General features: G+C 67.2%; 2 protein-coding genes across 10 annotated transcripts in view; one reads left to right on the forward strand and one right to left on the reverse strand.

Moving 5' to 3' along the window:
- Positions 1-8,793, forward strand: part of COMT (catechol-O-methyltransferase) — a 15,052-nt gene extending 6,259 nt beyond the window's left edge. The window contains exons 2-5 of the mRNA XM_018044803.1: positions 5,125-5,416; positions 6,039-6,232; positions 6,440-6,571; positions 8,569-8,793. Coding sequence (XP_017900292.1) covers positions 5,125-5,416; positions 6,039-6,232; positions 6,440-6,571; positions 8,569-8,769 — 819 coding nt within the window. The 3' untranslated portion in view covers positions 8,770-8,793. The remainder of the gene's footprint in view (positions 1-5,124; positions 5,417-6,038; positions 6,233-6,439; positions 6,572-8,568) is intronic.
- A 1,790-nt stretch (positions 8,794-10,583) lies between these two features.
- ARVCF (armadillo repeat gene deleted in velocardiofacial syndrome) overlaps positions 10,584-27,321 on the reverse strand; it is a 31,318-nt gene continuing 14,580 nt past the window's right edge. The window contains exons 1-18 of one of the 9 annotated variants that reach the window (XM_018044810.1): positions 24,867-25,014; positions 19,746-19,904; positions 19,119-19,639; positions 17,926-18,425; positions 17,377-17,560; positions 16,732-16,849; positions 16,258-16,429; positions 15,712-15,729; positions 14,781-14,852; positions 13,814-13,941; positions 13,511-13,661; positions 13,222-13,420; positions 12,870-12,981; positions 12,682-12,772; positions 12,364-12,417; positions 11,942-12,030; positions 11,509-11,628; positions 10,584-11,227 (exon numbers count right to left, since the gene is read on the reverse strand). In XM_018044810.1, the coding sequence (XP_017900299.1) occupies positions 11,521-11,628; positions 11,942-12,030; positions 12,364-12,417; positions 12,682-12,772; positions 12,870-12,981; positions 13,222-13,420; positions 13,511-13,661; positions 13,814-13,941; positions 14,781-14,852; positions 15,712-15,729; positions 16,258-16,429; positions 16,732-16,849; positions 17,377-17,560; positions 17,926-18,425; positions 19,119-19,639; positions 19,746-19,904; positions 24,867-24,887 (2,697 nt within the window). In that variant the 5' untranslated portion in view covers positions 24,888-25,014 and the 3' untranslated portion in view covers positions 10,584-11,227; positions 11,509-11,520. Of the gene's footprint in view, positions 11,228-11,508; positions 11,629-11,941; positions 12,031-12,363; positions 12,418-12,681; positions 12,773-12,869; positions 12,982-13,221; positions 13,421-13,510; positions 13,662-13,813; positions 13,942-14,780; positions 14,853-15,711; positions 15,730-16,257; positions 16,430-16,731; positions 16,850-17,376; positions 17,561-17,925; positions 18,426-19,118; positions 19,640-19,745; positions 19,905-24,866; positions 25,015-27,321 lie in introns of those variants that run through there. The other 8 variants (XM_018044811.1, XM_018044804.1, XM_018044805.1 and 5 more) reach the window with 8 other exon arrangements.

The following is a 27,321-nucleotide window of genomic DNA, read 5'->3' on the forward strand; positions in this document are numbered from 1 at the left end:
AGTGTCAGAAGAGTATAGTATAGCAGACAGTAAACAGATTTTGGTTTCAGGGCAGATGCTCAGACAGAGGACCCCTTGAGACCTGACTCGCCTTGCCCATCAGGCGTCTCCGCATGACCTTGTCATGGGTGGGATCTCCTGTGCTGGCCCCTGGCAAAATGTCCAATCGGTACGATACTAGCTTATTTGACTAGTCAGCCAAGGAGACTTACGTGTGTTGCAACATATGTCATGCTGACAACTCTAAAGATACACCTATTTGATGAGATTAATACTTACTAAGCTGTTTTTATTTAGCAAAGATTGACCCAAGTACACGAGCTAGAAAAACAGTTGAGTTGGTGCTTGCATCTTTGGGAGTTTTAGGAAGGTTTACTTTACGTAAGTGCCTGTTCCTCTGGAAGCCAGTCAGGATAGAGTCCCAGGAAGGCATCGCAGAACTCTGGTCATACCATCTGGAGGTGGGGAATGAGCGTAGGCATAAAAATTTGTGCCTAGCTATGCTTCAGTCATGAACAGTTACATAAAACCCAGTAGCCTAGGTAAGCGTTGCTCCGCGTCTCTGCTCCGCTTGGTATCTTCACCCGAATCGTGCCGTAGCAAGTGGGGCAGGTCGACACCCGTGCGCTGTGACACCTGAAAGCCCCTCTGGACCCTGATGTATCATCTCAGGGAGGCAGAGACTAAATGCTTCCAATTCTCTGTTCTTCCTTTGCAGCATCAGCTGGTTGCTCCTCGGGGATTCCTGAGTCCCTGGAGAGGCACCAGGGGGCCCAAGGTTTCAGGGACTGGTGGAATTGAGGGGCTGGGGAGAAGGGCCGAGGAGGCAGGGACTGGGGGAGGAGGGCAGGAGGGGGCTACGTGCTCTTGTGCTGACCCGGAGGAAGTGAAGTGGGCGGGGCCAGCCAGGCGGCTCCTGCCTTGGGGCTGCAGGGAGCGGCCCCCCCCCACCCCACGCCGCCTGCCTAGGAGCGGCAGAGCTGTCCTCCCTGTGGTCTGTGGTCTGCGGGTCGGGAGCCAGAATCACAGCAGACAGGAGACAAGGCCACAGCCCCTGGGCCTCTGTGTCCCACGCTGTGCCCCACGCCACCCCAGAGCACAGGCCCCCGGCCCAGGCACATCCCTAGTTCGGGCAGCCGCCCAGTTCCCCCTTCCTGAGGACTCCCCCTCCTGCCCCCCAATGCCCCGCCCCCACGCGCTCAGGCCTGCTTCGCGGGAGGCGGCCTGTGTGACTCCTGGCAAGGACCCACCTACCCCCGACACGACGCCCTAGCACCGCGGGACTGAAGAGCCTGTGGGCCGTCTGCAGCCCCAGCCTGGGCTTGAGGGGGCTGGGGCCCTGGCCAGCATCTCCATCAGCCCCTTGGGGGTTTATCAGGAGGAGGGTAGGTGGCAATCCCAGGTGATGGAGGGTCTGGCCTGGGGTTGCAAGGAGACCACTTAAGAACGGGCTTATAATAAGGAAGCTTTGGGGGTGGGCTGTTGCTGCTGTTGTGAGAGAGGGCCCCCCAGTTTTGTGCTCCATCTCTAGGGCTCGGGGAACACACACCGGGCCTGCGGAGGAAGCGCGGGACTCGCGGCCTTCCCCTCCTCCCAGAGGGCCTTTTCAGGCGCCCAGGCTCAGGGGGCAGGCGCCGACCCAGCAGGCACGCAGATGGGGAGCTGGGCTGGTTTTTCTGGATTCTGCTTCCCAGTGCGGGGGCCGTGTTCCTTTTTTTTGGTGGGGACAGAGAGGACAAGAAACAGGGTTGCTTGTTTTCTTGGTTTTCCACCGTTTCTGATGAAGTGAGACATGTGTAAGTTGAAATTCACCGCTCTAAGCACGTGCACGCATACAGTTGGGTGGCATCGAGCGCCCACGTGGCTGTTTAGCTGTTCCACGGTCTTCAGAACTCCCACGCCGCCTCAGGCAGAAGCCCTGCCCCTTTCAGCAGTGACTCCCCGTGGCCCCCAGCCCCTGGCAGCCTCTGTTCTCCACGCTGTCTCTGTGAGACTGGCCCTGGTGCGCGTTCCACCCGGGTATGATCATTCAGAATTGATCCTCACGCGTCCGGCTCATCCACTAGCGTGACGTCCCCCCGGTCCCTCCGTGAAGTCGCCAGTGTCCGCACGTCCCTCCCAGTGGGATGGGGTCGGGGCTGCAGGCATCTGAGTGTGACTGAGGGGTACCCCAGTGTGTGGAGAGGCCACACCGCCTCTGGCTGTGGTCCGTGTCCCCTCGCGGCCGCTGCGCCTCACACTGTCCTGAGCGTGGGTGCACAGGTATGGGTTCAAGCCGCTGCTCTCGCGCGCCCCGCGTCCGCTCCCAGAGGTGGGATTGCTGGGTCATACGGGCACTCTGTTTACATCTTTCTGAGGAACCGCTAACTGTTTGCCACAGCAGCTGCTCCGTCTTGGGTTCCCAGCAGCCGTGCTTGAGTTTCCGATTTCTCCACGGCCCCGCCAGCACGGGGCGGGGCATCCCAGCGGGTGTGACGTGGTGCCCTGCGGCTTAGGTCGGACTTCCAAGTGGTGTGCTTGCTGGTCACTGGTGTGTCTTCTTCGGGGAACTGTCTGCTCGTGTTCTCCGTCTCGTTCCTAACTGGCTCGTTTCTGAGTTCTGGGAACTCTCACGTACACTCAGGATTTCAGACCCTCCTCAGACAGGTGGTTGGCAAGTGTTCCCTCCGCCCCGGGCTGCCCTTCGCCCTCTCGAGGGCGCCCTCTGACGCGCAGCGCTCCCGTGCTGCTGGGCCCTATTTTCCTCTGTCGCCTGTGCTGCTGGTGTCGCACTTGAGAAGCAGACGTGAAGCCGCTCAGTCGTGTCCGGCCCTCTGCGACCCCATGGACTGCAGCCCACCAGGCTCCTCAGTCCATGGGATTCTCCAGGCAAGAGTACTGGAGGGGTTGCCATTGCCTTCTCCAGAGGATCTTCCCAACCCAGGGATCGAACCCCGGTCTCCTGCACTGCAGGCAGACGCTTTACCCTCTGATCCACCAGGGAAGCCCAGAACCCACAGCCAAATTCAAGGTCATGAAGAGTTAATCCTGTGTTTTCTATGAGTTTTATGGTTTTATTTCTTAAAATTAGGTTCTGGACGCGAGTGGAACACACGGAAGCAGGGGGATGCGTGTGGGACACGCAAAGCAGGGGGTCTGCGGGTGCCGCTTGGCCACCAGCCCTCACCTCCGGCTAGCGGCTCCTTTGTCGTCCTCTCAGGGCAGCGGGGCCTCTCACCCTCCCGGGGCCCGGAGCCACGCAAGGCGGTGGGAACCTCAGGCCACCGCCGGGGGAACTGAGCGACCTCACTGTGGCCTTTCCAAAGGGCAGAGCTGTGGGCGCTCTGGTACTGGGACCCCCAGCACAAGGGGCCCCCCGGGTTGTGTCTCCCCGAGGAGAGGTCCGCCCGGCCCTTGCCTGGAGGGCTGCCTCCCAGCACGTCTGCCTGGTTCAGTCAGTGGCTCTGTTCTTGGTTCCCGGCACCGCGGGAAGCTCCCGGCAGACCTGGGCTGTCAGGTGGCTGAGTCCTCACCCAATTTTTATACAGTTCAGGCACTGTGGAATTACAAGTTATCTTTCACAATTCCAGGTCCACCAAGGACTTTGGCATTTAAATGGAATATTATTTTTTATTTTTTTATATTTATGTGTAACATTGATTAGTTTTTTTCATCAACCCAGAGAATCCATCAAAGTGGCCCAGCCTCTCTCCACTGCTGCTGAACACAGTCGTGATAAAGTCACACGGGTGTGTGGTTGGGGGACCTAAGCTGGCAGAACGGAGCCAGTGGGCAGTGCCGGCCACTTCAGGCCACGGGCCCCCATTGCATTCTGTCACCTGTCCAGGAAGTGCGGTCGGCCCCACTCCACCACACCCCCAGATTCCCCACACCTGCCTCCTGCCCCGTGGGGCACATGCTGGCCTGGCCTGCAGGCAGTACTGCAGGGACCAGGGAGACCGTCCGTGGTGTCCAGGGCTGTGGGGGCATTCCAGGCAACGTCTCGCTGCCTGTCTGCTCTCCCCCGAGGGCAGGGCTGGCCTGTGGCAGGCCCCCATGCCAGGACTCTGGTCCCTCCCATGCTATGGATTAACTGTCTATATGCAGGAGAAAGCCACACAAGCTCGGTCTGCTTTGCATCGGAGCTTGGAGGAGGGGCGTGGGGCGTGGCTGTCAGGGAGGCGGGTTAGGTGGGCCCTGACCTGCTGACCATGTGCTCGGGCTCGGGTGCCTGGTGTAAACAGGCCACGAATGCAAGACCACTGGGAAGTCTGGGTGTGCACGCTCCCCTGTTCCTCCCTGCCCTGCCTGCCGAGACCCTCATTGTGGCCCAGGCTGCTGGAGTCCTGAGCTGTCCAGGGAGGGGCGGTCACCCCTCCAAGACCCTCAGCCTGCCTGCTCTCCCACGTGCCTTTCCCAGCAGGCGCTTCTGGAGGAGCCAGTCCTGTGCGGCCCCTCCCTGTGTGTGACCCACGAGTGACCACAGCCCTGCTGGAAGCTTCCCAAGCTTTCCCACTTTAAGGCCTCTGCCCTGTGCCGGCTCAGCCTGGCTGTGTCTCAGGGGCCCCAGGCTCCTCCTCTGACTGGGGACCCCTGCTACCCGCCCAAAGGGTCGCCTGCCAGGGGGAGGGCCGATCTCCTGCTCATCGTGGTGCAGGCAGGCGGCAGGGTGGGCGGCAGGGTAGGTGTCCTCCTCACGGGACAGGCTGCCCCTCTGTGGAACAGCCGGCTTGGGGCTGCCTGTGTCCGTCCCCGGAAGCTCACCGGCCACACGAGCTCCTGGGCTCTCCCCAGTGTGTGCCCCAGGGGGTTGTGAGTGCGGTTGGCCACCCCTGTGGGGATTGTCCAGCCTCGGGCCTGCCGTGCCCTGGGCTGCCAGAGACCCCATCTCTCCACCCAGGGCAGAGTCCCTGGGGACGTGGTTTGCAGGTGTCCCCGGCCGTCTCACCTGGGTCTGGCCACCGGGCACGGGGCTGACCTCTCGAACCTCCTGGGTGGGTCAGCCAGGCGGGCAGGTCACTAACATCATGGTGACCACGTGCTCCCACGGGTTCTGCGGGCGGCGGGGCCCAGCAGAGCCCGGAAGCCCCGCCCCCCCGCAGATGCTGGAGGCCCCGCCCTGAAGCCCCGCCCCCCTTCCCGCAGATGCTGGAGGCCCCGCCCCTGCTGCTGGCCGCTGGCGCCGTAGGCCTGGCCCTGCTCGCGCTGCGGTGGCTGGCCCTATCGGACCTGCGGCTCTTCGGCTGGGCCTTTATCGGCTGGAACGAGTTCATCGTGAACCCCGTCCGCAACCTCCTCATGGGCAGCAGCAAGGAGCAACGCATCCTGCAACACGTGCTTCAGCACGCGGAGGCCGGGGACCCGCAGAGCGTGGTGGCCGCCATCGACAGCTACAGCTCGGAGAAGGAGTGGGCCATGCACGTGGGCGAGAAGAAAGGTGGGTGGCGGGGCGGCTCGGGCGCGGGTCCCGCGGGAGGACCGCTGTAGGGGAAGCCCCGCCCCCACTCTCGGAGGTGCCGTCAGGGAGCGCCGGCCAGTGCTGGGGGGGGACGGGGAACAGCAGAGTGCTTGTATGGCTCCCTCGCTCACAGCCGCCAGGCAGAGCCAGGTGCTCCCCGGGGCGGGCCGTGGGTCCCTGGGTGTCCCGGCTGGCCCCGGGGTGTATGGAGACCCTTGGACTGCGTCCTGCGCGGGCGCCAGGCCCCGCCCCGCCCCCGGGGCCGCTTCCCGACCTTTGGACTCCAGCCGGTAGGCGTGGCACCCCTGGAGTCAGGGCAGCCAGCGGCCCAGCAGCCATGAACCTTCAAGGGAGCGGGCAGGCTCTCGGTGCAGCCCGGGGCCGAAGTGGGGTGGGGCTTCCACAGAGGGCGGCTCTGGGCGGGGCCAGGCTGGGGGCAGCCGGGAATGCTGGGAGGGGAGGACCGGCGCGAGCAGAAGCACAGAGGCCTGGGGGCGGGAGCTCGGGCTGAGCGGCGGGGCGGGGCGGGGCGGGGTGGGAGGGGGCGGGGGGCGGGGCGGGGCGGGGAGCTCCCTGCTCACCTCCCCCGCCCTCTCCGCAGGCGAGATCGTGGACACTGTGCTGAGGGAGGAGCGGCCATCCGTGCTGCTGGAGCTGGGCGCCTACTGCGGCTACTCGGCGGTGCGAATGGCCCGCCTGCTGCTGCCGGGCGCCCGGCTGCTCACCATCGAGCTCAACCCCGACTATGCCGCCATCACCCAGCGGATGGTGGAGTTTGCAGGCCTGCAGGACAAGGTGTGGTGCTGTCCCTGAGGTGGTGGATGGACGTGGGCACAGGCTCCGGGGGCCAGGAGGGCTGGCCCTCATACCCCAGCGGCTCCAGGCCATGGTCACCCACCGGGCTGGCAGCCGCGTCTGCAGGGCATGAGACTCCCAGAGGTGGGGCAGAGCGGGGCCATCTCCTGGACCCCCAGGCTCACTGGGCGGGGTCTGCTGCTCCAGGTGACTGTCATCCTTGGAGCATCCCAGGACGTCATCCCCCAGCTGAAGGAGAAGTATGACGTGGACACACTGGACATGGTCTTCATCGACCACTGGAAAGACCGCTACCTGCCGGACACGCTTCTGCTGGAGGTGAGCCTGTGTCAGCCGCCCAGGTCGGGCCCTGCAGAGGGTGGCTGGGGAGCCGTGGGCTGGCCTGTGTGCAGTCGGGACACGGGCGTGGGGGCCTGGGCTGGGCGGGTGGGCCTCAGGGAGCACCGCTGGATGGCCTGCATCTGTGGAAAGCAGCAGATGCCGCCCTTGGAAGTGGGCATGTCAGTTGCTCAGTCGTGTCCGGCTGTGACCTATGGACTGTACTCACCAGGCTCCTCTGTCCATGAGATTCTCCAGGGGGATCTTCCTGACCTAGGGATTGAACCTGGCTTTCCTGCACTGCAGCCGGGTTCTTTACCACCCGAGCCCCCAGGGAAGGCCTGCTGCCCTTGCCAACTAGGAACCTAACAGTTTTCTCAGAACCACTTGTTCACGGCTGGTCGTTATCTCAGGAGAAGGGAAGGCGTGTTCTGTAGCTGGCCCTGCCTTGGCCTGGCCGCCCTGCCTTGGCCTGGCCACACTGCCTCGGTCGGGCCAGGGGCTGGCAGGGCAGGTGGCCTTCGTCCACATCGCTCAGGGCTCTCCACGGGCTGCTTGGTGTCCTTACAGCAGGGCGGCCGGAGACGAAGGAGCGGGAGGCCTGGCACCCTCGTGACCTGAAGCTGCACCCGGGGCGGAAGGAGGGGGTTCGGGAACAGGGGACCCCACTCTGGTCCTCTGAGTGCCGGCACGCGGCCTTGGTCAGACACTCCAGGGCTCCGTCCCCAGGCAGGCGGCCAGCCTTTGCATCACCTCCTCCAAGGCTGACCTGTGGGTTCAGTGGCCCACGTGCTGAGCCCCAGCTCACCTTGAGTGTTTGCTCCCGGGGTTGGGCAGGCTGGGCCGCTGCAGCAGCCCTTCCTCATCAGTATCACGGGGAAGTTCCTTTTTTCAGAGAAACGCTCCTCGATTCAGAGGCCCACTTGTTTCAGACTCTGGCTCATGGGTTGTCCCAACCTCACTGACCTCACAGCTGTGTTTTCCACTCCGGACTCAGGGCCCAGGGATGGGAGGGAGGCAGCCGCTACCAGGAAGATTCAAGGCTGCGCCCACTGCAGTGTCCCCCGTGTTCCTAAGTCACCAGGGGGTGCCCGTCCATCCCTGGGGTCTCACTGGCAACTTAAGACACTCCTGGGGCCCCCTGCTTGACTTGGCCTTCCTTTTGGGGGATTTTTTTTCCACTTTAATAATCATTAGAGAAAACTGATCTAACACAGCAGCTAGGCTGTCCCTTCACCCCTTCCCCAGGGAAACATTTCCTTTCGCTTTTTGAGGCAACCTAAGCAGGGCTTCCCTGGTGCCTCAGATGGTAAAGGGTCTGCCTGCAACGTGGGAGACCTGGATTCCATCCCTGGGTTGGGAAGTTGCCCCGGAGGAGGGCACGGCAACCCTTTCCAGTTTCTTGCCTGGAGAATCCCATGGACAGAGGAGCCCAGCGGGCTATAGTCCATGGGGTCGCAGAAAGTCAGACACGACTGAGCGAGTTTCGCACACACCAAGCAGCTTCTCCTCCAGCTTAGAGAGACTGGGGGTGAGGTCGGGGGGCATGGAAGTGCAGCTGCCCCTCCGTCTGTAGAGCCAGGCCTGACATGCTGGCCGACTGCCCAGGCGCTGGTGGAGACTGGGGTGCCTCAGGGTGGACCTGAGGGGCAGGCTTGTGGGTGTGGAGGTCTGCCTCCCCGCCCTGCAGGGTCCCCCTGGTCGGGCCCTACTGAGCCTCCAGCAGCCAATGCCAGCGGCCCCTGCATGGGTCACCAGGCATCTCGGTGACCCGGGGGAGCCCGTGTTCCTGGGTCACCCGCTGGCCGCAGTCTGGTTCCCGCCGTCCGCACTCTAACGCCCCCCAGCGTGCAGTGAGCCCCTTCTGTGTGCCGCGCGATGTCCTAGGGCCGGAGCGTCCTCATGCCTGCTCAGCCTTTCCTTGCAGTGGCCGCTGCCGGGGAGGGGCTGGGGCAGGGCCGCCCCCATGCCCTCCAGCCATGCGTCTGTCCCCACAGGAGTGCGGCCTGCTGCGGAAGGGGACCGTGCTGTTGGCCGACAACGTCATCTTCCCTGGGGCGCCCGACTTCCTGGAGTACGTGCGCGGGAGCAGCCGCTTCGAGTGCTCGCACTTCAGCTCATACCTGGAGTACTCCAAGGTGGTGGACGGCTTGGAGAAGGCCGTCTACAGGGGCCCGAGCGGCCCCGCCCGGCCCTGAGCCCTGCTGGGGGGGGGGGGGGGGGGGGGCCGCCATGCCTGGCTCAGGGCAGCGGCCCCACGGCTGCCCCCTGCAGCTCCAGGCTGTCACGCTGGCCTGCCCCGAGCACGACCAGCTCCCCTTCCAGAATCGTGGCAGGACATCTAAAGGTGGCTGCCTGCGAAGACCAGCTAGGCAAGCAGTGGCTGTGAGTGCCGCGTGTCCACACACACACACACACACACGTGCACAGTGACACACACACGCACAGTATCACACGCACACAGGTGCACAGTGCCAGTCACACACACAGCGTCTCACACCCTCTCCCCCTCCCCCCTCCCCTCCCCCGCCCCCTTCCTCCTCTCTCCCTCTCTGCCCCTCCCTCCGCCCCGCCCCCTCCCTCTCCCCCTCCCTCCCTCTTTCCCTCCCCCCTCCCTCCCTCCCTCTCCTCTCCCCCTCCCTCTCCCCTGCCTCTCTTCTCCCCCCTCTCTCCTCTCCTCTCCCTGCCTCCCCCTCTCTCTCCCCCTCCCCGCCCCCTCCCCCTCTCCCCCTCCCTCCCTCTTTCCCTCCCCCCTCCCTCCCTCCCTCTCCTCTCCCCCTCCCTCTCCCTCTCCCTGCCTCTCTTCTCCCCCCTCTCCTCTCCTCTCCCTGCCTCCCCCTCCCCCTCCCCCCCTCCCTCCCCCTCCCTCCCCCCCCTCTCCCCCCTCCCTCCCCCCTCCCTCCCTCCCCCCCCTCCCTCCCCCCTCCCTCCCCCCCTCTCCCCCCCTCCCTCTCTCTCCCCCTCCCTCCCCCCTCTCTCTCCCCCCTCCCTCCCCCCTCTCTCTCCTCCCTCCCTCCCCCCCTCTCTCTCCCCCCTCCCTCCCCCCCTCTCTCTCCCCCCTCTCTCTCCCCCTTCCCTCCCCCCTCTCTCTCCCCGCCTCCCTCTCCTTCCCTCTCTCCAATCAGCACGCTGGGTGGGCCGCACTCGCGCCACCTGCACCTGCGCCCTGCCGTCACCAGGTGGCAGCAGTGCCTCGGTGATCACCACCGACCCCCCTGCCCCCAAAACATACCCCACTTCCTTTCGCCTCCTTTTAAGAACGAAATGCAACTTTTCTACAATCAGCCACTACCAATCTCACAGAGGAACACCCTGTTTAGAAGACTGAGGTAGAAACTGAGGACCTGATTCTTTAGGTGAGAGAGGACCCGAGTCTCCCCCCACGCCCCAGCTTTGCACCAGACACCCACCGCTCCCCTGAGCCGTTGCAGACCGGCCGCCCGGCTCAGCCTCACAGGGATGTCTGCGGGCTGGGCTGAGCCCCTCTGGGATCCTGGGCCGCCCGCAGGCCACTCTAAGCAAGCAGTGCTGGGTCAGGTGCGGAATGCCGAGCACCTGGCCTTGGGCCTGGTGTGGCTCTGGGCGCACCACGTCCCCATCCTGTTCGGCCTGGTCTGGGGTGAGACAGCACCGTTGGAACAGCTGAGGTGCTTCTGTGGCGACCCGGCTGCTTGTGATGATGTGACCGGCCGGCACCCACTCACATCCACAGGCCCCCCCCCCCACCAGCCCCAGCGCTGGCCTTCCAGCCCCAAGGCCCTGAAGCAGCCGGCTGGACCTCCAGCCACCTCGGAGGCTCTCCTGGGTCCCTCACCCCGAGATCACCCCTTCTAGCCAAGCCCACCTGTGCCCAAGACCAGCCACAGACCTCGGGGCCCCACTAACCACCCAGGATCGACCCTATGCCTGTGTGTGTAGAAAGGGGCCACGTGGGAGGCACATCCCAGGGGCCTGGATGCAGTGGCCCACCCAGCAGACGACGGGAGGGGCTTGTGGAGACAGACGCGGGAAGTTCCTTTGTTGCTGGTTATAATTTTTAATTTTTCTTACAAAAATTTAGATGTTTACCAATACTGTCTTAGTTTGGTTTTGTTATTGATGTTTTTTATCAGTGTTTCTCTGGTTTTTAAGTCACAAACAGCAGGCACTCAACAGCGGTCCTCCGCTGCTGCCAAAGGCCAGTCCCAGAGGCGCCACTCGAGGGCCACAGTGCCCAGGGAGGGGCTCCCGGCGCTGTGGGCAGCAGGCAGGGCACACACAGCCAGCCCCTGCTCGCTGCCTCCAGGGTCTCTGGGACTGTCCCCCGGCACCACCCCCCGCTCAGGGCCCAGAGAAGCCCCTACAGCCTTGGGGCCAGACTCCCTGCCGAGCCCCCTCCTCGCCCGTCCGTGCTCCTCGGGGGGCCCCGCTGGCCCCAGAGCAACGCCGGGCGCCCTGGCCTGGGTCTCCCAGGTGCGCGCTGCACACAGCACCATGTCAGGAAGCTAACTCGCCAGGGAGTTAGGAGCAGGGAGCCAGGGCTGGAGGGGGGGTGCCGCCCACCCTGCCGCCAGAGGGCTCCCAGCTCCGCAGCAGGCTCTGCACGGGCGCCCAGAGGCCCCTTCCTGCGGTCTCTTCAGAGGTCAGACCCTAAGAGCAAACGGCCAGGCCCAGGCCCTGTGGGCGGAAAAGGGACGCCTGAGCAAGCCTGATGATGGTCGCTGAGGGAAGGTGGGTCTTGGGGGGCCCTGCGCCGGGGTGTTGGAAGGTTTGGAGGACCAGCCTGCTCTCGCCCTGTGACCAGGTTCCGATGGCCCAGGCACCTACCCTCCCCCGATCTGGGCTTCCCTCCGCGAAGCTCGGGCGGCCCTGCAGGAAGCGTGCAGGGACAGCAGGGCAGGCAGGCAGGGGCGCGGGGAGAAGGCCCCACCCCGACGCAGAACCCAGAGGGGACATACCAGGCATGCAAGCTAGACCCAGGAGTCGACAGGCGGAGGCCTGGCGTCCCCCACAGCGTCCACCAGCCTGACTGCAGGCCTGCTGGGCCCGGGCGGAGGAGCCTTCCTGCTGGGGTCGGGCTGCAGCGGGCAGGCGGGTGTTAGAGGCAGAACACAGCAGGTTAGTGTGAGCAAGCGGGTGGGAGCTGGGCAGGTCAGCAGGGCAGGGGTGTGTGCCAGAGGAGGGCTGAGCACCAGCGGGGCTGGGGGACACATGAGCGGCGCAGAGCAGGCGGCAGGGCTGCTGTGGGGGCGGGACCGAGCAGGGAGGGTGCGGATGCAGCCTGGAACCAGGCCGCGCTCCTGGCGTGCGCGACAGTTCCCCAGGCAGGAGAGCCATAGCCCTGGCCCCCGGACATGCCACCTCTCCAGACACCTGCCCAAGGCGACTCACTTTCAACGGCTCCTTCTCAGAGGCCTCCCCCGCGGGGTCACTGCCTCGAGCCCTGCGCTCCCGCCTGTCCATGGTGGAGTAGCCGTCTGCTGGGCAGAGGCAGAGAGGACCCTGAGGCAGGCACCGAGGTGTGGCTGTCCCTCAGCGCCAAGCATGTGTCCGGGGAGGGCATCCGCCTGGACTACGCCAAGCCTGGTCTTCTCACCTGTCCCCACTCCCCCTGCTGGCCCCCCGGCACCCAGCTCAGAGCCCTCCAACTGCCCCTCAAGTGGCAGACCAAACAGTTTCGCTGGACAGTGACCCCTCCCCGGCTGCCCCACCCCTCGCTCCCTGAGCACCCCTAAACCAAATCACTTTTCTAACCACACCTCCTTGGAAGGCCCTCCCCACACAGGGAGCAAGCAGCCTGCACCTGCCCGCACCTGGACCAAGTGCCTCCATGGGGATCATGTCCTGGCCGCCTGGCTTCTCCCCGTCTGCAAGGCATGAGCGGGTGGGTGGCTGGCTGCAGGTGGTGTCGGGGGCCCAGGCCTGGCCTCAGCCTCTCTGGGTACCCTGTCACCAACATCTGCTCCGTGGCAAAGCTGCCCCCAACTGGGTGCCAAGATGAACGCCCTTGGGGTCGGGGGTGCGAGAGGAGTGGGGGCCACCCTCCCGCAGGAAGGCCCACCTCCCTGCAGCCCTCGGCCGGGAGGAGGGGCACAGCTGAACCTCGGGATGGGCTCCGGCCCCATACTCACCCAGGCTCTTTTCCACCAGCGGCAGCGTGCTGTCGTCCAAGCCTCCTGGACTCGGGGCTGCCTTGGGGCCTCTGGCATTAGCAGCGGCTGACTGCGGCGGGAGAACACATACCAGAGGGCCTGGGTCGGGGCGCTGCCACAGGAGACCCGGCCTGGCGAAATGAGAGCACGGGGCGGGCGGGCCTAACCTGGAAGCGCGCCTTGCTCCAGCCGTCCTTCTGCAGGGTGCTTCGCAGCTCCTTGTAGCTCCACACCGTCTGCAGCACGTGCGACGCGGCCTTCGCCTCGCGCACCGATTGGCTGTGGCCCAGGCGGGATCAGTTTCTGCCCGGACCGCCCCACCCCGCCCACCCACCTGGCCCCTCCTACTTCGCTGCCATAGGCTCCGCCCCACAGGCCCCGCCCACCCACCTGGGCGCCCCCAACCCCGCCCACGCGAGGCCCCGCCCATCCACCCGGGGGCCCCATCCCGCTCCACCCACCCAGGCCCCGCCCCAACAGACGCTGCTCCGCCCCTCCGGCGGCCGCGCCTGCACCCACCTGGAGGCGCCCAGTGCCACCAGCGCGGGCACCCCGCGAGCTTGCAGCAGGGAGCGAGCGTTGTCCAGACTGTCGGACACGATCTCGTGGATGGTGTTGAGCACGGCCACCACTGTATCCTCTTCCAGGCGAGCACCGGGCCGGGTGGGCGCCTGCGCGCTGCGCACGTTTCGCACGAGCTCGGCCATGGCGTAGCTCCCTGCAGGCGGCGGGCAGCGGGCGAGGGTCGGTGAGGCCACACCGGCGGGGTTGGGGGACCCGGGCCCCAGACCCCCGTGCCCACGCTCACCGATAAGGTCCTTGTTGCGCCGGTCGAGCGAGAGGTTGCGCAAGGCGATGGCGACGGCGCGCACCACCTTGTCGGTCTCCGACTGCAGCAGCTCCACGAGCACCGGCAGCCCGCGCTCCTTGCGCACCGCGGCGCGGATGTACGTGGCCCACTGCGGCGGGGGGCGGCGTGCTCAGCTGGGGCCGCGTCGCGCGCCCAGCGGCGCCCTGACCGCCCCTTCGAGCCGGACCGCCCTCCCGCTGCGGACAAAGCCCGCCCCAGCAGCTCCACCCTGAAGCCTCCCTGCCCCGCGGGGCCTCTCACCACCCAGTTCCCGGCGCTGAGGTTCTGCAGGGCGCCGGCCGCGGCCTCCAGGGTGTTGAAGTTTCGGCTCTCCGTCAGGAGGGACAGGTAGAGACGCACCACCTCGGGCTGGTAGAGCAGCTCGAAGCCTGGGCACGGAGTGCCCCCGCCGCGGTCACGCATGCCGCCCCGTCACCCTCCCCCTCCTCGGCGCTCCCGGGGCAGCGAAGCCGGGGCCCATGGCGGCTATGACGTCACGGGGGACGTTCCGCACCCACGTGTTCACCCCTTAGCTGCCTGAGAGGAAAAGCCTTCCCATTTCACAGGAGAAGCAACGGAGGCTGGGAGAGGTCACGGACCCAGCTTAGGGGGGTGGGGCGTGGGCAGCAGCCAGGACTGCTCCCCTAGCAACAGGACTCAGATACCTAGCAATAGCCCCCACCCTTGCATCCTATGTTAGAAGCCCTCCCTCCAAGCCCCAGCCGCTCAACCCCTCCTGGCCCGGCCTCAGTGGAGGCTCCAGCCCAGCAGCAGAGTCGCTCCAGTGTGCTCCAGGCCTGCCCCACACTGCGGCCTGTGTTCCTGGGCATCACCTCCGTCCCCCGTCCCTCATCCTGCATGTCATCACCCCCTCCCTGATCCTGCCCCAACGAGCCAGGGCACTCTGGACCAGCCTCGGAACTGGGCCTGACCACACCCCTGGGTGCCTCGGCTGGCACAGGCACTCTTGCCGGTTAGCCCTGCCCTTCGCTGAAGACCCTTGCTGCCATCCCCACCCGCTCCTCCATGCCTCTACCCCCATACCTGCCCGAAGTTACCTTGGCACAGACCCTGATTCCCATCCCTGAGCAGATGGCCAGAAGCTGGCACAGTCCTCTGGGAGCCCCACCCCTGTGGGCCTCAGTTTCCCCACTGGCCCCCAAGGCCCTTCAGGCCAGCTCAGTGGCACAGAGCTAGACCGGCCTGGCATCCGCCTCCCCGCACTCACCCTTGGCAGCCTCAGTGCGCTTGGGCAGGTCCAGGGTGTCCGAGTTCTGGTCCATCTCCCCATCCCGCTTCCCTGGAACAAAAGGGCAGTGGAGGGTGAGATGGAGCCTGCAGGGCGCAGGCGTGCATCAGGTGGGGCCCAGAAGACACCCCCGCGTCAGAGACGGGCACCAGGAGGCTGGGAGCAGGGCGCCGTCCTGAGCTCAGGCAGACACGCTGGCCCAGAGTTCCGTGGTGGCCAGCACTCGTCTCCCACTGGGTGCTGGGAGCCGCGCTTCAGATCACCCCGCAGCCTCCTTGGGGTCCCAGGGCATGAACTGAGGGGCCAGCAGCCCAGGCTGGGCAGTGAGGCCTGGCAGGGGCAGGGCGCGCCGGGCTGTGGTGCAGCAGGCCTGGGGCCAACAATATCACTCAGGGTGGCCAGGCCCAGCCCTGGGCTCTGGGGGCCAGGAGACGCCCCCTGAACCTGCCAGCCGAGGGCCAGTTCACCACCTCCCAGCCCCTCCACCCAGACAGAAACCCCTTCCTCGTGGAAGGCAGAGCTGAGATCAGACGGCCAGGCCTAGCTCTGCCCAGCCTCCTCGGGCCTTGGGGTGCTCCCTCTGTCTGCACCACACCTCAGCTGCTCCATTGGGAGGGCAGACTCTCTCCCCAGGGCCCTGGGGATGGACGTGCTCGGCCCTGTCCACCCTGGGCTCCCCCCACCCAGGGCTGCGGCTGAGGTTTCACGGAGGGACAGCCCCTCAGCCTCCCAACCGGCCCCAGGCCGACATTCCTGCCATTGTCATGGAGATGGCTGCCCGGAGAAGGGAGGGGCCTTCCTGCAGACGCAGGTCCTGCGGTTGTCATGGAGACGGCTGCCCGAGCGATGGGGGGGTCCCTGGTACCCACTGCGCCCGCCAGGCCTGCATGCGGGCCGAGCAGGGACTCACCTTGATGGAACCACTCTTCTGGGCGGCCGAGGAAGCACGGGAGAGAGGAGAGGAGCCTGAGCGGGCAGCACCCCACGCCCCCCCAGGGTCAGGCGGGGGCTGGGGAGTCTCAGCCCGACCACTCCTGGGGGAGTGACCCCACGGGCGACAGGGTCAGGAAAGGCCACGCGGTGGGTGGGCGAGGTCGGCACAGACCCCCGGCAGCCGCACCAGAGGCGGGGATGGAGTGAGGTGGGTGGGTGCTACCCACCCCCCCCCCCCGCCGGGGTCCTCGGGCTCCCTGCCAACGCGGGAAGGCGGTGATGTCTAAATGTGAGCCCCCAGAACCCTTCCTGGAGCTGAAGGTCTGGGTCTGGGCACCAAAGGAGACCACCGCACAGGTTCCCTCCTGCCTGCCCCTGGGTGCCCCGCTTGGCTCCCTGACTGTGACCCCCGTGGGCGCGGAGGGCCTTCAGCTCGGTGGGGCTGGGATCCGAGAGCCGAACCCTGGTGCTGCCCACACACCTTTGGCCTTCTTGCCACCGAACCCTGGTGCTGCCCACACACCTTTGGCCTTCTTGCCACCGAAGCAGCCGGCGTCCTCCCTGCTCCAGCGCTGGGCGCTCCCGGAACCACCCGGGGGCCCGGGCTCGGCTTCCTGGTACCTTTCGGCCCCCGGCACCTCCTTATGCACGTGGTAGGAGAGGTTCCGGACGATGCACACGCAGTTTTCCACCGACTGTGGGGAGAGGGGGCGTGGGGCGCTGACCCTCCCTGTCTTCAAGAACACGTCCGGCTGCCTGAGGTGCGGGCCCTCAAGGCTGCTGGGCGCTTCCCTGCCCAGGAGATGGGAGCTGGGCGCCCAGCTGGCCTGTGCCCCAGCGACATCCTCGCGTCCCGGATGACGTGCAAGGTGGTGAGGCCCAGGGGCGCGTCTGAGGGGAGGGGAGCCCCTGCTGCCCGACTGCTCCAGGCTCCTGTTCAGACCCCAGCCCGTTGTGAGGGCTGCAAGTCCGGCCCTTCCTGGGGCTCCCTCCCTACCTTGTTGTCCGTGTCCTTCCTGCCCACGGCCGACTGCAGGGCGTGCAGCAGGGCGTCCACCAGCCCCTCACATTCACGGAGCCGCCGTCGGGCCTCTGCGCCATCCGAGCTCACGTTCCTGGGAGGCCGAGAGGGAGCCTGTGGGCCGGCTCCTGTGGGGACTCTCCCCCCAGCCCTGGGGTCTTGTCTGCAGAAGTGCCCCCACAGTCAGGTCTGCCAGCAGACGAGGGAGCCTGGCAGTGAATGGCGGACCGCGGGACCTGGGCCGGGGGCCTGCCTGCATCCACGTGGGGTGGGGGATCCTCGGACTCCCAGAGGCCTGAGTCTGTGCAGCTCGGGGCTCTACCTCTCAGAGACCTCACGGGGTTACCCCGACGGACAGGCAGGACCAAGGGGACCTGGATCTGCGAGTCCCAGCTCGCCGCCTGGCTGTGGCAGGGCTATGTGGAGGGACACAGACGTGCAGAGCAGGCCCATTCTCGGACCCAGACAGGCGCTGTCACCAGCTCTGAGGCCAAGGCCTGGGTGGCCAGCCACCTTGCACGTCATCCGGGACGCGAGGATGTCGCCGGGGCACAGGCCAGCTGGGCGCCCAGCTCCCATCTCCTGGGCAGGGAAGCGCCCAGCAGCCTTGAGGGCCCGCACCTCAGGCAGCCTGACGTGTTCTTGAAGACAGTCGTCCATTCGGCGTCCCGCGGCTTGGAGTCCTCATTGGGCTCCGGCTCCCAGCCCGAGCTCGGCACGATGACCTCGTGGGTCAGCGTCTGCAGGCCATGGTCGATGATGACCATCTTCAGGGGCTCGTAGGATGACAGGTTCCAGAGCGTGCCTGCGGGCACCATCAACGCGCCTGGGCTGACCGCAGGCTCTGTCCGCCCTTCCTCCCCAGAGGGCCCGCTCAGGGAACCCCTCCTCGCTCAGCTCAGCCCACACCAGCCATGGTGAGAAGCTGTGGGCACTCTGGCGTAGGGGGGAGGGGACGGAGCCCCCAGGGGCTGGGACACCGGAGGGGCTAGCAGGTGCTCCCCTTCCCAGCCACCCAGGCAGCTGGGACTGTGCTCTAGGGCCAAGAGGTGGTCGTCAAGCGACCTGCACCCAGCCACAGGCCCACCCCTTCCCTGGAGGACCAAGGAGGGAGGTCCGGAGGAGTCGTGGTGGGCACACGGGAGCTGGGGGGCGGGGCGGGCGCCTCACCTGTGACGAGCTCGCGGACTTCGCTGTCCCGTGCGGCCCGCAGCAGGCGCACCAGGGCGGGCACTCCGCCGCAGTCCCGGATGGCGGCCTTGTTGTCCGCGTCCCGGCCGTAGGAGAGGTTCCGCAGCGCCCCGCAGGCCCGGCGCCGCACCTCCGCGCGCGGGTGGTCCAGCAGGGCCACGAGCAGCGGCAGCCCCCGCAGCTGCCGCACGCGCCTCTTGACGGCCTCGTTCTCGAAGCACAGGTGCTGCAGGTAGGCGGCCGCGTTGGCCTTCACGGGGTCCACAGGGTGCCGCAGCATGGCGAGCACCTCAGGCAGCTCGGGGTCCCGCCAGCGCGGCTCCTTGCGGGCACTGTCCGCGGAGGGCGAGCGCCGCGCCGCCCGCTCCAGGCTGCCCAGGCTGCCGCGTTCCGGCTGCGCCAGGGGCGCCGCGGCGGCCGGGAAGGGCGGTCGCTCCTCCATCAGCTCGCCGCCGTCGTCTGCCACGTCCTCGTAGGCCCTGGGCGAGCGAGCACGCGCGTGACCATCCCCTCGAGGCTGCGGCCTTGCCCCCAAGCAATCGCACTGGCTGTCTGGCAGGTTGTCCCCAGACCGGGGGAGTTGTTTACTTCTGCCACCAGGCAGACCCCCAACTCCCAGCTGAATGTTTCTGTGAAACACTATGATGGGGTCCCACCTCCCGTGAGGCCCACGTGCACCCCCTGCACACAGCCTTGCTGGTAGGACCACGTGAGGGGCCACCAGGCCCGGGGGCAGATGTCCAACCCCCTTCCAGGTGAAGGGCTGCGGCTGGGCAAGTGTCTCGCCTGTGGGCATGTTCCCACTCGCAGATGGAGACGGAGAGCGGAGAGACAGAACCAGAGGTGCCGGCGGGAAGGGAAGGGCCGGGGCTTGGGTTCTGGGCACCCCTGTGCACGGGCAGGGGTCTGGCCCAAGCTCAGACAGACGCCCTGAGTTCGTATCTCCGGGGCCATCTAGCTGGAGAGCGTCAGGAGGTGCCGGTGCGTCACCAGCTTCTCTGGCTCCAGACCCGCACGAAGGGACCCAGCGCAGCCCCCCAGGCCTGAGCCCGCCTTTGCCGCTGTCCCCGAGAAGAGCCAAGGCCGATCCCGCAGCTATACTGCCCAGGCGGTACCCTGGCAGGGGGCGCAGGGCGGACTTCTCGGAGGTGGCGGCAGGGCACAGGGCTCACCTGGCGCGCAGGCCCCGCCCACAGTCCGGCCTCCTCCGCGCGGCGGTGCCGTACTCCGGCTCCAGCTCCGGCGCCCCTTCTTCGTCGGCGGCCAGGCTGCGAGCGTCGTCCTCCAAGCCGTATGGCTCTGCCTGGAACCGCTCGGGTTGCGAGCGGCCGGCCGGCGGCCCCGGCTCCGGCCCCGGCCCCGCGGGGAAGGCCTCCCGCCGGCCGGGCAGGGTGAAGCAGCCATCGCCGGGGCCCGGGCCCGGGGGTCCTCCGCGTGGGGGCCGGACGCCCAGCCCTCGAGACAGGCTTCCGTAGCCGGGGACGTCGCGGGGCTCCTCGGGAAAGCCGCCGCCGAGGCAGGTGCGGGAGACCGTGGCCGCCGGGCCGCCCCCGCGCAGCAGGAAGTGCCGGTCCAGGGGGCCGTCGGTGAAGGGGCCCAGCGGGGGCCCGCCGTCCAGCAGGGGGAGGCCGTCGGGGCCCAAGGGCACCTGGCGCAGGGTTCTCGTGGTCACCGTCTTGACTGTCTTGGTGACCTGGTGGGCAAGGGGGCGGCCGGTGGGCGCGCAGCCTGGGAGGCCAGGGCGGCTCGGCCCTGCGCCCTATGCCGGGCGGCCAAGCAGGAGGCGAGGCGCCGCGTACCTTGGTCTCCGTACGGCGCGTGGTGCCGTCTTCGGACGTGACGATGGACACGTGGGAGGTGGGTGTGCCCGGGTCCTCCTCCACCGTCACGGTCTCCTCCAGCACCTCGGGCGCCTCCGGCATTGTGGCCAGCGAGGCCTGGCTGCCCGGGCTCTGCTCCTGGGTGAGGGGGCAGGTGTCGGCAGGACAGCCCCGAACTCACCATCCCTGGGCACGGACGCCTCCCCGCTCTCCCGTCCCAGGCCCATCTCAGCTGGGGCGGCACGTTCCTGCCTCTGACAGCGGAGGGGCTGGTCCCTCCCTTCCCAGAGAGCGGCGGCTCCCAAGGGCTGAGCGAGTGGGTAAAGCCCGGCTCCCGACGCGTTGGGCAACCTGGGGGGGGGCCCTCCTGGGGGCTGTGCGGCTGTTCCTGGAGGCCCAGACGCCCGCGGGACACTCATGATCCCTGGCAGGGTCACCTCCCTGCCCACCTCAGAAGCCCTGAGCGCAGAGGGTGGCAGGTTCGGCACCATTCACTGGCTCCCGGAGGCCACACCCAGACTCCTGCCACCCCCAGGGCCCGCGGACGCCCTCACAGGACAGAAATACCCAGTTCCCAGAAAGCCCTGCGCACCCGGAGCAACAAAATACCCTGGATCCTTCAGGCCGGATGCTGTGTGGGCAGGGCCTCCTTCGGGCTAGGGGCTGGTGCCCGCTCCCCGAGACATGGTGCCAGGTCAGAGCCCAGAGAGGCTGGATCCAGGCCAGCGGGGCCCAGCCGACCCCGGAAGGGAGCCCTGGTGTCCTCTCCCCGCACCCTGCCCCAGTCTCCCCAGCCGGGCCCTTTGCTCTCTGCCCCCCTTGCTAACATCTCCGCAGACAAGACCCTAACCCTAACCCTAACCCTCTCCCCGCACCCTGCCCTGGTCTCCCCAGCTGGGCCCTTTGCTCTTGGCCCCCCTTGCTAACATCTCCGCAGACAAGACCCTAACCCTAACCCTAACCCTCTCCCCGCACCCTGCCCCAGTCTCCCCAGCCGGGCCCTTTGCTCTCTGCCCCCCTTGCTAACATCTCCGCAGACAAGACCCTAACCCTAACCCTAACCCTCTCCCCGCACCCTGCCCCGGTCTCCCCAGCCGGGCCCTTTGCTCTCTGCCCCCCTTGCTAACATCTCCGCAGACAAGACCCTAACCCTAACCCTAACCCTCTCCCCGCCACCCCTGCCCCTGGTCTCCCCAGCCGGGCCCTTTGCTCTTGGCCCCCCTTGCTAACATCTCCGCAGACAAGACCCTAACCCTAACCCTAACCCTCTCCCCGCACCCTGCCCTGGTCTCCCCAGCCGGGCCCTTTGCTCTTGGCCCCCCTTGCCAACATTTCCGCAGACAAGACGCCGCTGCACAGGGGCGCTTCTGAAGGCCACGGGCCTGCAAGCCAGACTTTCTTGAGGGTAAACTGAGGCTCACAGAGGACAGGCCAGCCCCCAGCACGGCTGGGCCGGATCCCTGCCGTGCCAAGCAGCACGAGGTCCCCCCTGCCTGTACCAGCACCCCAGGACCAGCTTCTGGCTAGGAGGGGCAGCCGCTGAGATCCAAGCCCTAGTGGGTGGCACGGGGGCGCACACTCCCGGGTCAGCAGGAGGCCGGGCCCTGTTCCACAGCCAGGCCCGTGCCCGACGGGTGGGTACCGTCCTAAAGGAACACATGTCCCCCAACTGCACACAGCGCTGGGGTCAGGGCCTCCTCGGGGTCCAGGGGGAGCCTGGAGGACCAGCCCGTGGGCTCCGGTGCCAGGGGCCATGGAACGCGCCCCTCCTCCAGAAGCAGGGCCCCGAGGACAGGTGTGGTTTTATAAAGTGATGCTGAGGCCTAAAGGAGGGCAGAGCGTGAGCAGGATGTGTGCGCTGCTAACAGGACCCACAGGTCACCCCTCGCGGGCTGCAGCCTGGCAGCACCTCCACGGGTCACCCCTCGAAGGCTGCAGCCTGGCAGCACCTCCACGGGTCACCCCTCGTGGGCTGCAGCCTGGCAGCACCTCCACGGGTCACCCCTCGCGGGCTGCAGCCTGGCAGCACCTCCACGGGTCACCCCTCGCGGGCTGCAGCTTGGCAGCACCTCCAAGGGTCACCCCTTGCGGGCTGCAGCCTGGCAGCACCTCCACGGCCCTAGAGGGCAGGTAGCATGCCCGCTGGGGTCCCGGCCCGGAGGAAGGAGGCCGCCCCCCAAGGAAGAGAAGCAGATGGAGGCTTGGGATGGGGACACGGGCAGTCGGCCCAGCAGTGGCCTGGCTCTTGTCTGAAGGCCTTGGGGAGCCAGGGTGGTGCAGGGGTGACCCACAGACCCTCAGCACCCCTGGCCCCCGCGTCTGCACTGGTCAAGTGAGGGGCATGGGTGTGTCAGGCAGTGGGCGCTCTGGGGGCTGGGGGGGGCCAGGGGCCGGGCCGGGCAGCAAGGCCACAGGCTGTGGCCCCGGGAGGAGGGAGGGCAGGGAGTCCAAGACCTGTGGTGGGACGGCCCCAGGGAGGTGTGCGTATATTCGCATGCGTTAACTCTCTCCCAGAAGAAGCCCCGCCCCACTGGGCTCGGGCTTCTGGGAGGGCACAGGGGGTGCACCCCCTGGGTCTCAGTGCCACTGGTGCCTGGCTGCCCAGGCTGCAGACACAGTGCAGTGGGGGGCCGACAGTGTGGGGTCCAGGGGAGCCAGGAGACCAGGAAGGCCTGGCGGCCCCGTGGCAGCTCCCACTGACACCAGCCCGGGCAGCCTGGCAGCGGGATCCCGAGGCCCCGAGAGCCCCCGCTGGCAAGTGACCTCAGGGAGCTAAAAATGGCGATGACTTCACCGGGGCAGGCGAGCAGGGAGGCAGCAGCCTGAGTCAGTCAGGGAGCATGGGGAGGCCCGGCCCCCGTACCCACGCCTGGGCACACACATGCCGACAGGGGCCTGGACACACATGTGCACTCACACGCGCGTGCAAGAGCACCCAGCCCGGATCCCGGGCTCTCCCAAGAGCACCCATCACTCACAACCCCATGATACCACCCCCCACCTTCCTCCTGTGCCTCCAGGCTCCCTCAGCACCCCTGGCGTCCACCACGGGGAAGGTAGGAGCCGGTAGGTGGGGGAGCCAAGGCCTGGGGGCCACGGGGGCCCGAGGTCAACCCATGGCTGGTGCCTCTGAAACAGCTTTGGGGTGAGGACGTGGGGTCACTGCCTGACCTCCAGGACAAGGTTGGCACTCACCAGAGGCTGTGGACCAGCCTGCCTGCACCCCCGTCTGGCTCCAGGCCCTGCCCCTGGGCCCCGTGTCCCGTGTCCACCTACCCAAGCCAGCTGAGCTTCAGGGACCCCCAGCCTTGCAGCCCCAGACCTCCCTCATACCCTAGACACGGAGCCCCCCACCCCCATCCTGCCAGTCCCCTCCACCGCCTCTCCACCCCATCCTGGCCTGGGCCCCACCCCTGCCTCTCATGCTGGGATAACTCTCCAGCCTCCCGTCACCTCTCCCCTGAGCCCACATCAGCTCCACGGTCCTCCCACCCATGGCGACTGGGTCCACAGCCCCTGGGCCCAGCCCAGCAGGGGGCTGTGTCCAGGCCTGGGGTTTCCCATGAGCTCCTGAGCTTGTGCACAGGGCCTGGCCCAAGATGCCAAGCCAGGGGCCGGAGTGACCAGCACCCCACTGCTCTCAAGAGGGTCCCCGGGGCCCAGAGCTAGAGGGCCCTGGCCGGCTACACACCTGGGCTCAGCTTCCTCACGCGGAAACAGGAGAAAGCCAGGTGCCCAGGCTGTAGGACAGGGGGATAGTGCCAGTCCTGCCTTTGTGACCAGATCTAGGGTGTGCAGGGCATAGAAAGGTGACCTGGGGGACAAGGCAAAAGCCCAGAGAAGCCTCTAGGGGCGCGTGTGGCAACGGCAGGAGAGCACAGGAAGCAAGCGCAGGCCCAGCTGGGAGCCTGGACAGGGGTCCCAGGAGCGCGGATCCACCCCAACTGCCTGCCTTCCCCAGAGGAGCACTCAGTGTCCGTCCTGAAGACCCCACTGGCACACACGGGACGGGTTACGGCCGGTGTCCAGGCCCAGGAGTGCGAGATGGCTGCTGCGTGAGTGAATGGAAGGGGGAGGAACGCCAGCCCCCACCCAGCATGGCCATCCTGGTAGGGTCTAGGCCAGGCTGCACAAGCCTCTGTGCCCAGGGAGCAAGTTCTTGGCCACTACAGAAGCCCTCTCCCTTGCTGCCCAGAGCGGCAGGCCCAGCCTGGCTGACTGGGAGCTCACCCCTCCACAGCAGCACTCCACAGCCCCAGGCCAAGTAACCAAAGGACACGGGGCGGTGGGCGCCCTGCAGACTAGGGGAGTGAGCCTGTGGGCGACAGTGGGAGGGCTTTCCCCTAACCCGGCTTTCCTGAGCCCAGCCCACAACCATCAGCCACATGAAGTGGCCCCAGATGCCCTCAGCTCCCCTGAACTGGTCCCTTGGTCTCTGGAGCCAGCAGGCACCTAGCTGTCCAGCTGGGCAGGTGTCCAGACCCACCTCTTGCCCCTCCCCTCTGCCTCAGTTTCCGTGCCTGTAAGTGCACCCCCCCCCACACACACACACACACTTTGAGCAAGCGTGCAGGCTACCCACCAGCCTTCCCCGGTGCTGGGGGTGCTCGGAGGACACCTCCTCCGCCTCTGCACGTGGGCAGGGCAGGCCCCTAGCCCTCGATCCACGTGCGCTGCCGCGGCAGACTGGCTTCCATTAGAATCCCGAAGCTCCTGCGCGGCCCCCGAGCCGGGGCCCTGGGAACGTGGGGGAGGCCTAGCCGCGCCGCTCTCTCCACACGCGGCCTCCCTCCTGCAGCAGAGGTGCCACTCCGGGAGGCCCTGCCCACCACCCTGTCCCAGGCACCTGTCCGGGTCGCTGGCCGGGGTGCGCCCGCGGCCCCCCGCCTCCATGGCCCCAACCCCGGCCCGCTCTCCGCACCCGCGGCGGTGCGTCCACTCAGCCCCCACGCCCGGCCCCGGCCCCGGGGGCGCAGACAATAGCTGCCTCCGGCCGGCGGCTCCACAAACAAAAGCGGGTCCTCCCGGAGGGCCAGCGCCCCGCCCTCCGCCACCGGTCCCCGAGACGGAGCCCCCGCCCGGGACCAAGTTCCTTCCAACCTGTCTGAGTTCGGCTGGCATCGGGCCGGGCGCGGGGGGCGCGGGCCGGCGGCGGCGGCGGCTGACCGGGATCGGCTCCGGTGCCTCGGCCGCTCGGCTCGGCCTCGGCGGACTCGCTCCCGGCGGGCGGACCTGGCTGAGCGGCGGCTAGCGGCCGACGGGCGGGGCGGGGCGACCAGGAGAGCGGCCAATCGGGCGGAGCCAAGCTGGGGCGGGGGGGGGGGGGGGAACGAACAGCCAATGGGGCGGGGCCAAGCTGGGTGGGGCGGAGCGAAACTGGGGCGGGGCGGTGAGCAGCCAATCGGGCGGGGCGGCGCCCGGCGGGTGGCGGGGCGGGGCCGGGCCGGGGTCGCCCTCCGCCCCCGCGGCTGGTCAGGGCTCCTGGTCCCCACGCCCCTGCCGCGGGGCTCGCATTTTCCCGCTGAGCCCTTCCCCGGCCTCGGTTTGCTCCCAGTGAAAGTGCTCCCCACCCCTGCAGGTGGCCCAGAGGCCTCTGAGACTTGAGGTCCTCCGCTCTGGGTTCCCCAGCCGCTGAGCTGTGTGAGAGGGCGGGGAGGGAGCATCACTGTCGGGTGGCCGGATGAAGGCTGGCGGGCCTAGCTGGCCTCAGACCCTCTCCTCCCGCCTTTGACGTACTAAGTTGGGGGGGCGGTTATCAGGGCTTCTGACCCGTCTGGGGGTGAACTCTCCGCCCCCAGCAGGCCACACCCGGGAGTCTCGCTCCCCCTACAGGAACACAGACCTGGGGGAGGTTCGGGGGGCTGGGCACAAGAGGGGCCCTGGCTTGGGCTCTCTGCTTTCCACCCACTTCTCCCCAGACCCCCTGTCCCTGCCAAGTCACACCAGCACGCGGGCCACGCAGCCAGCATGCTCAAGCTCTCTGGGTGTCCACCGCATGTCCTTCTAAGCCTCAGTTTTCCTTGAGATGCTCCTCACCACCGGCCCCTGTAACTCGGAGCCACGCGAGGCAGGAGCAGAAGACGGGGCCACTGCCCTGAGGGAACCTGGACGCTTCTGTGTGAGTAGTTCCTTCTCCCAAATTTCACTGTCTGCTAGTGCCACGGCCACACCCCCATCTCAGCCTGGCCTGCAGCTGGCCAGGTCCGCCACACACACATTGGGTGAGGGCCAGCCCTGCTCCAGGTGTCCGGAGGAGGCGACCCTTTCTGCTGGATGATGAAAGGCCTGCAGTCAGGGCTACGGCACAGCCTCGGGGTCACGGCAGCCCCCACCCCTCGGCTCCCTAGTCCCAGCCGCCTGCCTGGCCACCGGCTCTCAAGCTTCATAGACATGGGCTCTGACTCCAAGGGCCGTGTCCAGGCAGCTGAGGGTCACAGTTGGCTCACCAGGCACCTCCTGCTGAGATGGGGCTGGGAAGCAGGTGTGGTGTGGAGGCCGCCAGGCCCAGCGGCTGCATGGGGCCTGGCTTCCTCAGTGTCCCCATCAGTCCTGCTAGTCTGATTTCAGCCTGAGAAACCATCTCCTGCCAAGAGACAGAATACCAGGGGCAGGCCTGGAGGGCCCCGGGTGGGAGGGGCAGTGGCCCGGGAGGGTGGTGGCCTTTCAGGCCAGGGCAGCTCCGGGCTATGGGAACGTCTTCCCACGGGGTCGTCGACCCTCAGCGCACCCTCTGGGCTGGACGCCAGAGCCCTTTCCGGACTGGGAGGACTGGAGCCTGGAAAGAGCGCCCAAAGAGTAACCTTGGGGTCAAGGGCTGCTGCTGTCCCCATGAGGCCCAGCCGGCTGTGTTGCTCCCCAAGTTTGGGGGTGCAGGCCTCACTGTCTGGAGTGGCCAGGGTCCAGGGGGCCACGGGGTGGCCCTTGTACCTAGGCCCACTTGGCTTCAGCTCCAGCCTCTGTGAACCAACTGTGCAGCCACGTCAGCGCCAGCCAGCATGGAAAGAGCTGCCCAACGTGTCTGGTCTGTGGAGAGGTGTCTTTGGCTCTGACCACGGACCTAGCTGGGCTGTACGTGCGGACTGCCCACCATCAGATGAAGACATCAAGGCTTGGGGAAGTCACTGGCCATGACCCCCATCTGACCACGGGCCACTGCTTCTGAGTCCCACATGCCCAGGCTGGGCAGCCGAGCCTGCTGGGCCAGCCTCAGGCCAGACCCGTACTCTGCTCCTTCTCTCTCCAGCCACAGGGGCCCCAGGTCCTCACTCTGCCAGCGTGAGTCTGGCTCCCCTGAACCCTGCCAGCGCCCTGCCCTGCACCTCAGCCCATCACAGCGACCTCCAGGCAAAGCGTTCCCTCCTCCGCCGACACCCCAGGAGCCAGCCCCCACTTGTGGGTTTGGCAGTAGGGCACAGCTCACATGGGGAGGAGCCCAGGAGGCCGCACCATACTGTCCATCCCCACTTCAGAGTTCTCAGGCCAGGAGCAGACCAGACTCACTCCTCCTGGGGCTGCGCAGGAGCGGTGGCCGTCATGCTCCAGGCAGCAGGCAGAG

The sequence above is a fragment of the Capra hircus genome, unplaced genomic scaffold, assembly GCF_001704415.2.
Source record: "Capra hircus breed San Clemente unplaced genomic scaffold, ASM170441v1, whole genome shotgun sequence".
Taxonomy (NCBI): Eukaryota; Metazoa; Chordata; class Mammalia; order Artiodactyla; family Bovidae; genus Capra; species Capra hircus.